Genomic DNA, 11,772 nt, shown 5'->3' with positions numbered 1-11,772 from the left:
GCCCTGCACCCCATGGGAGACCAGGAAAAGCACCTGGCTCCTGCCATCGGATCAGCACGGTGTGCCGGCCACAGCGGGCCAGCTGCGGCGGCCATTGGAGGGTGAACCAACGGCAAAGGAAGACCTTTCTCTCTGTCTCTCTCTCTCTCTCACTGTCCATTTTGCCTGTCCAAAAAAAAAAATATGTATTTGAATGGCAGAGTTACAGAGATGGAGAGGAGAGAGAGAGAGAGAGAGAGAGAGAGAGAGAGAGAGAGAGAGAGATCCTCCATCTGCTGGTGCACTTCCCAAATGGCACAACAGCCAGGGCTGGATGAAGCTGAAGCCAGGAGCCAGGAACTTCATCCGGGTCTCCCACATGGGTGCAGGGACCCAAGCACCTGGGTCCTCCTCCACAACTTTCCAAGGTGCATTAGCTGGATCGGAAGTGGAACCGGCACCCACATGGGATACTGGCACTGCAGGCTGGGCTTTAACCCACTGAGCCACAGCACCAGCACCCAAGCCTCAATATAAATCCATGAATTTTGCCAACTGGTGTTTTGTTAAAATTACGACTACATAGGAGAAGCACAAAAGACAATCAGTACTTTTTAAAAATCTTCCTGTCATATACATTCTTTAGTATATGGATTACTAGATGAATGTTGAATTTTCAAATTAATCAAAATTATGGCAAGTATGTCACATACACAACTTATCTATTATATATTTACATGAAAATGACACAGAATTTAATGATCTTTTATTTTCCTCTTGTATCAGGGGTGAGCAGTTAAGACGCCCCTTACGCCGTCTACGTCCTGCATCTGAGGCCACAGGTTCGAGGCCCGGCTCTCCATTCCACTCCAGCCTACTAACGTGCACTCAGGGAGGCAGCAGGTGACAGCTCCAATGCTAGGTCCCTGCCACCTCCATGGGAGACCTGGATGGCGTTCTAGGCTCCTGGCTTCAGCCTGGCCCAGCCCTGGTTGTCGTGGGCATTTGTCTCTGCCTTTATCTCTTTCCCTCTGTCTCTACCACTCACAGATAAATGAATAAATAAAATTTAAAAATTTGAAAAGTCACCTGGGGCCAGCATTGCGTTTCCTTGCCCTGCTATCTGGTTTGTGGCTGAGGGCTTAATGGTGAAATTTCTCCCTCTCTTTTTTTTTTTTTTTCTTGGACTTGTAGCTAAAGTGACACTTTTTTTTTTTAAGGCTTTTAGCCACCTGAAGCCAAGGTTCTTGGTTTCTGTTTGTGGTTGATAAGAGAAAAAGAGGGAGGAGAAGAGGGGGACAGGGCCCCTTGCCTCTGGGCAGTAGCGTCCCTGAGGCCTGGTAGGAGGAGATCCTTGGAGATAATCAGTTTCTTCTTTCCCCTTGTAGCCAGCATCTTTAGAATGCCCGCACTTCTAGGTGGCTATAGCTGTTTTCTTCTCTGTCTTTCTCTGGAAGCTTATCTGGTGAGTTCCTGGCGTGTGGAGTGGTTCCCTGTGGTCGGTCTCGGTTCTGGCCTCGGTGTGGGCCTCCGAGGCCGCGGCCTCCCTCTCCTGACCGTCCGTCGACCCGTGAGGGGCTGGGGCTGGCATCCTTTAGCACAAATGCCTTTTTAGTGTTTTCATTTTTAAGTTAAAATGTATTTATTTATTTACTTATTTTTAAAAAAGATTTATTTACTTGAAAGGCAGAGTTAGAGCGAGAGCAAGAGAGAAAGAGGAAGGTCTTCCATCTGCTGGTTCACTCCCCAGTTGGCTGCAAAGGCCAGAGCTGGGCTGATCTGAAGCCAGAAGCCAGGAGCTTCTTCTGGGTCTCCCATGTGGGTGCAGGGGCCCAAGCACTTGGGCCATCTTCCACAGCTTTCCCAGGCCATAGCAGAGAGCTGGATCAGAAGTGGAGCAGTCAGGACTCGAATGGGCGCTCCAATGCAGCTGGCCAGTGTCACAGACAGCTTGATCTGCTACACCACAATGCCAGTCCCCGCCCTCTCCACTTGTGGTGATGTTTTAAAGGGTTTCCCTCCAGGCCCCGGGGCTGCAGCACCATGCAATGTCTATCTAGGGCTGTTTGACGTCCTCTGCTGTCCTTGGTGACAGGGACCAAGTGCTGAGGGCGATTGTATTTGACCGTCAGAGTCTCAGCTGTGTGGTGCTGGGGATTAGAGTCACAAAGCCCATGAGGGTGGGGAATGGGGAAGGCAGCACCCAGGGCTCCAGAGATGGCCACTTGTGTATGGGGTGTGGCTGTCCATGCAGGGTCACCCCAGGGGCTGAGGTCTGACTCGCACCCCCATACCGATCACTGACACTCCCATGTGAGTGGTGACACTTCACTGTGTCCCCTCTGCCACACCCTGCCAGGCACCGTTTCGTTGCCTTTTGCTTGGCATTGTTCTGTGGCCTCTGGAGCTCACCCTAGCTCAGTAGCCTGGGCAGTGGGAGGAACAGTCAGTGGAGCACATGGCAGCTCCATGGGAAAAAGGCGTCAGGAGCGTCATACCTCACTGCAAAGCAGGGTGGGCTTTGCCCGTGTGCCTCCCTGGCAGGCTCCCGAGACACACAGGCTCGTGGCCCAGACCGAGGCTCCTTCTTCTGATGGGGCATGTACCCACCCAGGACCAGTGCAGGGTGGAAGCCAGGCAGCGTGCTCCAGGGGACCAAGTGGCACAAAGTGGCGCAATCGGTGGCGGGGCGCGGCGCTGCTCAGCAGTGGTTGCCACACTGGGTAGGATGTTGACAAGCAGTAGTGGCTCAAAGGAATTTTTTTAAGAAAATATTTTATTTATTTATTTATTTATATGAGAGGTAGAATTACAGACAGGGAAGGGGAGAGGCAGAGAGAAAGATTTTCTGTCTGCTGGTTCACTCCCTAAATGGCTGCAATGGCCAGAGCTGCACTGATCCGAAGCCAGGAGCTTCTTCCGGGTCTCCCACGTGGGTGCAGGAACCCAAGCACTTGGGCCATCTTCTACTGCTTTCCCGGGCTACAGCAGAGAGCTGGATCAGAAGAAGGGCAGCCAGAACTCAAACGGCGCAATCCTATGTGCAGTCCACTGGGAGTGGGGGCAGTGGGCTAGGGCACTGTCCCATGGGAGGGGGTCACAGGAAGAGGAAGCCGGGGAAGGCAGACGTCAGCACCCAGCACACGGAGGGACGGGTGCGGTTGGGGCTGCTGCCCAGGACACATTCCAGCACAAGGGTCAGAATTGGTGGCAGCTATTCGCTCTGAAGTTTTGGGAAGTTGGAAAGATGATTGTCACAATCCCCAGAGAAGAGGAAACTGGGTTCAGAGATGCGTAACCAAGGCGTGTGGAGCCAGGGCGGGCGGTGGGGTTACAGAGCCTGGAGCCTGGTGCCTCCCAGGAATGGCCTCATGTCCTGTTGTGCAACTTCCCAGAGCCTTGAGGTCGGGGCGGCGCACTGCAGCAGTCCCGGGAGCCCGAGGTGGCCTTGGGAGCTGGTGCGCACGGGGATGAGGACGGCCAGGCTCTGGGGACTGCTGTGGACGCTCCTTGTCTCAGGTGAGGGGAGAAAGACGTGTGAGCGGGAGAGGCCTCTGGGATGAGACCCTGTCTGTGTCTCTAAATCTGTTTTCTAAATAAGTTTTATTTTCTTAAAAGCAGAGAGGGAGAGGGAGAGGGGGAGGGGGAGGGGGAGGGGGAGGGGGAGGGGGAGGGGGTAGGAGAGAGGGGAGGGGGGGAGGGGGTAGGAGAGAGGGGGAGGGGGAGAGAGAGAGGGAAGGAGGGGAGAGGGAGGGGGAGCGGGAGGGTGGCCAGCAGATGGGGGGCTGCTGAGGACCCAGACAGGAGCAGAAGAGGCCTGGTGTCCACTGTCATGGAGGTCATGGTCCTAGGCCTCTGTCACATTCGGGGGTTGGAGGCATTGTGGCTGAGACCTGGAGGAGGGCCTTTTCCTCTTGTGATGCGACAGCGCCCACCTGCTCTATGCCTGGCATAGTGGGGCCTGAGTCGTGCCTCCTCCTGATCTTATGCACAGGAGACGGGGACCCAAGGCGAATGGAAAACAAGGCTGGTCCTGGGAAAACACGGACGCAGGGAGGGGGTTCTCCCGGGATCCCCTGCTTCTGCAGGGCGCGGGCCGCCCCTTGCAGAGAGAGACCGCCCGTCAGCCCTGCTTCGGGGCTCCTTGGAGCGGGGGGGGGGGGGGGGAATGAAACCCAGGCAGATGGGAGTCAGGTCCTCAGGCGCCAGTGCATCCTCTGCTTTGCTCTTTCTTTCTTTCTTTCTTTCTTTCTTTCTTTCTTTCTTTCTTTCTTTCTTTCTTTCTTTCTTTCTTTCTTTCTTTCTTTCTCTTTCTCTCTCTCTTTCTCTTTCTCTTTTTTTCTTTCTTTCTCTCTCTTTTTCTTTCTTCTTTCTTTCTCTCTTCTTTCTCTCTCTATTTCTTTCTTCCTCTTTATCTCTTTCTCTTTCTCTCTCTTTCTTTCTTCTTCAAGATTTATTATTTCTTTGAAAGGCAGGGTTACAGAGAGAGGGAGAGACAGAGCACTCTTCCATCTATTGGTTCACTCCCCAAATGGCTGTAATGGCCAGGGCTGGGTCAGGCCAAAGCCAGAGGCCTGGAACCCCATCCTGGAACCCCTGGCGGTTGTGGCCATTTGGGGAGTGAACCAATAGATGGAAGATCTCTGTGTGTCTCCCTCTCTCTGTAACTCTGCCTTTCAAAGAAATAAATCAATCTTAAAGAAAGAGAGAGAAACTGAAGTCCCTGAAGAAGTGACCTTCAAGTCTCGGTTCGCCTTGAAAATCTTCAGGCGCCCTGGGGTTGGGTCTTGCCAGCGTCAGGCTGAGGTGGGCTGAGGTTGCCAGAGCTGTTGGCACGTCCTGGTGGGCAGGCATGGGCGCCACCAAAGAGGCAACTCGGGCATTTTCATTGGGCACTCCTGAATCAACCATCCAAAGATTACCCCGAGTGCAGCCACATCCATATTAGTGACAGCAACAGTATTTCCGAAGCAGTAGTACTAATGACAAGGGTAGTGTTAATGACAAGAGAGGTATTAATGACAGGAGTAGTACCAGCAGTGGTATTAATGATGGTTGTAATATAAATAGCAGCAGTAGTATTAATGACAGCAGCATCAGTAACAGCAGTAGTATTAATAACCACAGTGATACTAATGACAGCAGCAGTATTAGCAGCAGCAGTACTCTTCAGTACTCTTAATGACAGCAGTAGTATTAGCGGCAGCAGCAGGAGTCCTATATAGCGGTAGCCTGTAGTGGACCAGTCTGACCCAGCGTTACCATCCAGCCTGTTGTCTGGTGTCCCACGGAGGAAGGTACCCAGGCCTGAGTACCTGAGCTATGTTCTAAATCATGGAGCCCTGTGTGTCCGGCTGAAAGCACAGGCCTGGATCTTCTCAACTCCATGCTGCGTGGCCTCCCACGAGCCAGGCCCCTGTGTCCCAGGCCAGAGGGTCATCCCCAGGGCTGGGTGGTCAGCCGGGTTCAACCTCCCAGGGTGTGGTGGAAGCTGTTGTCCTATAACCCAGGGTTCTCATTCCTTTGGCATTTGGGGTGGGAACTGTTCCTTGCCTTAAAGGATGCTGAGTGGCACCCCTGGTCTCAAGCCACCCAGCCCCCAGTTATAACAACCCCAAAGAGCTCCAGACATTGCTTACTGTCCCCAGGGGAACAAACATTGTCCCCAGCCGAGGAACACAAGTGTGAGTCCTTGACTTTGGAAATGGAGGGGCAGTTTCTGGGCTCAGGGAAGTGGGAAGTTCAAGGGAAGTGGTTTGAGGGCACAGCGGAGTCCATGACTCGGATAACATGGCCCGCTCTCTCCAGCACTGCCCCCAGCCCGGCCTCGGATCCGCCACCTGCTCAGGCAGCCTCTTACTACACAGTGGAGACAGCATCTCATGAGCTGATCCCCATGCCCCAGCTTAGGTGCCGTTCCTTAGCTTGCCTCCCAGGAGCATGTCTTTGCAGCCAACTCTTACCCTGTCCATCCCCCTCTCTCATCTTGTGCTTCTGTCATGCCCAGGCCAATCAGGGTCTTAGCACAACATTGTGTGTTCTGTCTCGGGTCATGCCATTTCTACCTGTAGAAATGATTAGTTATAAAATCTGATTTTTATGGAGCAGAAGCCGTTTGGCTCTTGGAGTAAAAACCACACCAACAAAAACACCCTGCTTCAGGGTGACAGACCTGGGGCCTCGTGCCAGCTTAAACAGGCAGCTCCTGCACCCTTGTGTTTCCCAAAGAGAGACCGCCTTTCTCCCAGAGCCCACCTCTCTTTCCTGCACACAGAACTGGGAGCAGCACCTGAAGACAACGAAGAAGAGTACGTCCTGGAAGCGGGGCAGAACTTGACCGTGAGATGCCCTTTCAACATCTGGAAGTATGCCAATAGCCAGAAGGCGTGGCAGAGGCTGGTGCCTGGCCAGGAGCCCCTGACCCTGGTGGTCACAGAGAGACCTTCGGGGAAGCCCAGCACGGTGCGGATGGGGCGGTACGAATTGGAAGACGACCCGGAGGAGGCCATGTTGCACGTCCGGATGACGCAGCTTCGGGTGGAGGACTCGGGGCTGTATCGCTGTGTCATCTACCACCCCCCCAAGGACCCCGTTCTTCTGTTCTATCCCGTGCGCCTGCTGGTGACCCAGGGTGAGTGACCTGGGCCTGGGTGGGGACAGGCAGCCAGGGGAGGCTGGGGCGGTGGTGGTGGGACAGCTGAGCTGTGACTCAGGGCTGCTAGCAGTGTCTTCTCCCAGAGGCTGCGTGTGGCAGGTCCTCCAGTATTGAGCTGGGGGCTGCTGAGCCGGGGATTCCTCTTAGGGAGCAGAGAGTGTTTGGGGCTGTGGCCGTGGGAGGCAGGGGTTTAGGGGAAGGTGACTGGTAGACTTGGGACACTTGAGGCCCAATCTTCTGATCTCATTAGCAGTCACTTCTTCGGAAACCTCCCGGTGGTGCTCCCGGTGCGTCCAGAGCAGGGCTTCTCTCATCTTCCTGGGGCCACAGACCAGCTGAGGATCGTTTTCAGGGCAGAGCCTGACTCGGGGGTCTATCATGTAATCCACTCCCAGGGGACGCTGGTGCTGCTGGTGCATGGCTCCCATTTTGGGGAGCAAACCTCCAGAACTCAGAGACAAGTGTTTCCCACTTGCGAGCAAGAATGGTCTCATGGGATAGGAGAGCCTGATTTACTTCTCAGTTTCCCCATTTCAGCTCTGAACTCCTCAAGGGGAGGACCTGAGCCCTGTTGGGCTCTGCATCGCCAGTTCCTAATCCGATGTCTGGCGTACGTTAGATTCTCAGCAGGTGTTGATTTGACGAATTAAGAAAGGCAGAGGAAAGGGGAACAGGGTCACATTTTTTTTTTTTTTTGACAGGCAGAGTGGACAGTGAGAGAGAGACAGAGAGAAAGGTCTTCCTTTGCCGTTGGTTCACCCTCCAATGGCCGCCGCGGTAGCGCGCTGCGGCCGGCGCACCGCGCTGATCCGATGGCAGGAGCCAGGTGCTTCTCCTGGTCTCCCATGGGGTGCAGGGCCCAAGGACCTGGGCCATCCTCCACTGCACTCCCTGGCCACAGCAGAGAGCTGGCCTGGAAGAGGGGCAACCGGGACAGGATCGGTGCCCCGACCGGGACTAGAACCCGGTGTGCCGGCGCCGCAAGGTGGAGGATTAGCCTGTTGAGCCACGGCGCCGGCCAAGGGTCACATTTCTAACACCGAAGGAGTTTGAAGCCTAAGGAGGACAAGTTACATGTGTGATGTATGAATGAAAGATAGCTTGTGACACAGAATGCCCCAGGCACAGGTGAATGGAAGGCAGAGTTCATGGCCAATGCAGAGTAATGAGGGAAGTATTCTTGGAGATGGGGGTGCACATCGTTTGGTGAAGATGGCAGGCAATGCTTTCCAACAATGCAAATGCCTGAAAATTCTTTTTCTTTTCCTTTCCCTCTCTTCCTTCCTCCCTACCTCTACTCTGTCCTGCTCTTCCTTTTTTTTTTCTTTACTTCTTACTGTCTTTGACCCCATACTATTTCTTGGATTTTAGCGAAAGAAAATCTTGCATCTTGAATGGACATGTTCATTTCTCTTCTTAGCTCCATTTACCCTACTGGCTATCAATCTGTCCATCTGTCCATCCACCCCCCCCCCACCTATCCATCCATCCATCCATCCATCCATCCATCCATCTACCCACCCACCTATCCATCTATCCATCCATCTAACCAACCATCCGTCCATCCATCCATCTACTCCCCCACCTATCCATCCATCCATCCATCCATCCATCCATCCATCTACCCCCCACCTATCCATCCATCCATCCATCCATCTACCCCTCACCTATCCATCCATCCATCCATCCATCCATCCATCCATCCATCTACCCCCCCACCTATCCATCTATCCATCCAACCATCCATCCATTCATCTACCCACCCACCTATCCATCCATCCAACCATCCATCTGCCTACCCATCCATCCATCCACCATCCATCCACCCATTCATTGTATTTATCTTTTATAAATATTTTATTTTATTTATTTTAAAGGCAGAGTAACAGAGATAGGAGAGAGAGAGGGAGAGGGAGAAAGAGAGAGAGAGAGAGGGAGAGAGAGAGAGAGAGAGAGAGAGAAAATCTTCCATCCACTGGTTCACTCCCCAAAAGGCTGTAACAGCCAGAGCTGGGCCAGGCTGAAGCCAGGAACTAGGAGCTTCCTCTGGGTCTCCCACAGATCCATCATATTTCTGTATCTGTATCTATCAATCATCATCTACCTATCCATCCAATAAATGTGCCTTCTTGCAGGTCAATCAGCTATGCCTACCTCGAACAAGCATCCTCCACAGAGCCTGACTCCAATTCCCATCTTCACTCCTACCACTCCCAAGGTCTTGAGCACACTGCACAGCAGGCCCAGAACCTTGACCCAACCTCCACCTAGGTCAACTGCTGTTGGCTCCACTCCTGGGTCTGGAGTCCACCTTACAAATGTGACACATGTCACCAGGTATGGTTTCCAGGCCTCTAGGCCCCTGGTTGGAGCATGGAGCCCTTTGTACCCCAGTCCTTGGGTTAAAAGGATATGGGCAGTGAGGGATGGGAAGGGTGGGGCAGGAGCAGACTTGAGTCACTTCTGGCTGGGTGGGAATTCCCGGAAGGAAGTGGTGACAGAGAGAGGAAGGGGCGGCTCCCAGAGAGGCTGTCTTCATGGCCTTGAACACCAGAGGAGTAAGGCGAGCGAGATGGTGCATGTGCCAAATTGCGGTACACTCAGCCAGCCAAGGCCTGATGGTGTAGTGGGAGAAGCTCTGCGGGTGAGGGGTCTTGGATCCTGGGGTCGACCAGGCAGACAGTGTGGCTCTGGGCATGGTGGGACCCTGTGCGTGCAGTAGCGAGGCTGGAGGAGCCCCTGGAGCACAGCCGCCCTCAGCAGCCGCTGCAGGCCGGGAGCTCCGGACCCCCCTTAGCGTGTGTTGCAAGATCTCTTTGCACCTTCAGAGCCACCAACTTGGTATGCATGGCCCTCTGAGTTCTTATTGAATGTCGATTGACTGCGGATGTGTTTATCATTAAATATTGAATTAACACAGAGAGCGAGATAACTCTTCCATATTCCCGCTAATCTAACGTGTCTTTTTTCTCCATATTATCTTCTAGTCTTGATTCATGTCTATACCTCCTTTAACACAGCAGTAATTCTAATTACACGCATGTCACTACTTTCCCCCACGGAAATTATTCTTTGTTCTTGCTATCCAGTCTTCATTATAATTGCAATGAGTGCATACTTTTCTATCAATTGGAAAAGCTGTGGCGTACATAACCATTCACCTAGTCTTAGACAATGATACGGTTTTTATTTTTTAAATAGTTTATTCAAATGAAATTCTCTTAAGAGAACTTTGAACATCGATGGCATTCTGTTTACCTACGGCACATGCAAACGGTCTTCCAACCAACCAACCGGGAATGATCAGCAGGGTAATTGATAATGAGTAGGTAAAAGATCAGTAGCAGCTTACCAACCTGAGTTTAGTATTTTAAAAATATTCTTTTTAAAATAGACATGAACTGCTTCTTCTGTCATTAATGAATTTTAGCAAGTGATGGCAGGCAAAGCCATTAGGGAGACGGGGCTGGGCTGGGAAGGAAGCCGCAAGGGGGCTCTGCAGCCCCAGGGCTCACATCCAGTGCTGCTCCTCTCCTGGTGGCAGGAGCTGGAGAATTTAAATCTGGGGACACAGGCACATTTCCAGGTACTCTTGGAGTCTGCTGGCCCGTGTGCAGCCCGAGTGAGAGAGAGAGAGAGAGAGAGAGGCACAGATGGTGGCTAGCTGGGAGTGGTCCTGGCCTAGGAGCCACACCTGAGGCGGAGCACTGGCTGGGGAGAAGCAGTGGAGTTAGTGGAGCCCAGAGTGGGGGAGCCTTCCTGCAGCTGGACCAGAGCCAGGGCGGAGGCTGGCACCATGGACAGTGCTGCTGCGACTGACCGCCTAGGGCGGGAGCAACGCTGGCTTCCCTGCTCCGCTCCCTGACCCTGGCTCCTTGGCCATCATCAGTGTCTCCAGCGGCTGAACTTGACCAGGCAGCCCTGGAAATGCAAGGACAGGGCAGAGGCTGGGGAGTGGATTCCGCACAGAAGGGCAGTTTGCCCCTGTGCGTCGCTTCCCTCCTTGCTGGTTCGTCCTTCCAGGCTAACTCACACTGCATTAGCCGGGTGTCGGTGTTCTGTTCGTTCTCTTGCTACCTGTTTCTCCGTTTGTCCTCACGTCTTAGTGGCGTACGTTGTGTTCTTATCCCTAGCTGTCTGCAGCTGGGACAGCCCAGGCTCCTGTTATTTGTATCTCTTTTTTAATGATATGCATCTGTGGTTGCGTGGGACTTTTAGAATCATCTTGCTTAAAAAAAAAAAAAAAAATCATGCCCGGATCCAATCAGGGCTGGAGCCTTCTTGGTTTACAGATGGGGAATCTGAGGCTAAAACGAGAAGGTGACAATGATGGGAAGTAGGCCAGGGTGCTGAGAGCAGAGACAAGCTTCCTGTCTGCTCATCACAGAGAAGGAAGCTGGGGCTAACCAGGCCAAAGCCTCTCCTCCCATGGACCCCAAGCGCGACTAAACATCTTTCTAACGCGTAGTTTCAGGCAACGGGACAACCTGCGTGGCACAGAGGCAGACACTAGGAGGAAGGTGTGGGAGGCCCTCGGGGGATGCGGTTGGGGTGTAGAGGGATTCCATAGCTCTCCGCTGCGGCCACACCCCTGCTGGCCATCACCCAGTTTCCTCTCTCCCTAGGGTCCCTGTGTTCGGCATTGTCGTCTCCGTGGTCTGTGGACTCCTGAGCAAGAGCCTTGTCTTCACTGTCCTGTTGGCTGTCACCCACAGGTCATTTTCACCCTAGAGCTGTGAACCCACAAGAATGACCACTGGGGGTGGACCTCTGGCTGCTTGGGCTGCCCACATCCCATAGCAGAGGGCCTGGGTTCCAGTCTCAGTTCTACTTCCAATCCAGCTTCCTGCTCATGCACACCCTGGGAGGTGGCAGGTGAAGGCTCAAGAACTTGGGTCCCTGCCACCTGTGTAGGAGACGTGGATTGGGTTCCTGGGTCTGGGCTCTAGCCTTGCCCAGTTCTAACTGTTGTGGGCGTTTGGGGAGTGAACCATTGGATGGAAGATCGATCTCTCTCACTCCCTCTCCCTGCCTTTCAAATACATAAAAATAAATAAACATAAAACTTTAAAAAATAAAGCAACAATAAACGAATTAATGGGGCTGGTTCCATGGTGTGGCAGGTAAAGTTTCCTGGG

At 53.1% G+C, this 11,772-nt stretch overlaps 1 protein-coding gene across 1 annotated transcript; it reads left to right on the top strand.

Annotated features, from left to right (window-relative positions):
* Window positions 1–3,365: 3,365 nt before the first annotated feature.
* On the top strand, window positions 3,366–11,614 carry LOC133756873 (triggering receptor expressed on myeloid cells 1-like). The gene is made up of 4 exons (XM_062187489.1): window positions 3,366–3,498; window positions 6,254–6,610; window positions 8,770–8,971; window positions 11,260–11,614. Exons 1-4 carry the CDS (start codon window positions 3,450–3,452, stop codon window positions 11,363–11,365), a joined length of 714 nt encoding a protein of 237 aa, XP_062043473.1. The 5' UTR covers window positions 3,366–3,449; the 3' UTR covers window positions 11,366–11,614.
* The last annotated feature ends 158 nt before the right edge of the window (window positions 11,615–11,772 follow it).

Source organism: Lepus europaeus, chromosome 3 (genome assembly GCF_033115175.1).
Source record: "Lepus europaeus isolate LE1 chromosome 3, mLepTim1.pri, whole genome shotgun sequence".
Lineage (NCBI taxonomy): Eukaryota > Metazoa > Chordata > Mammalia > Lagomorpha > Leporidae > Lepus > Lepus europaeus.
The sequence above is the reverse complement of the archived record's forward strand: the minus strand, read 5'-3'. Positions and strand labels throughout refer to the sequence as shown.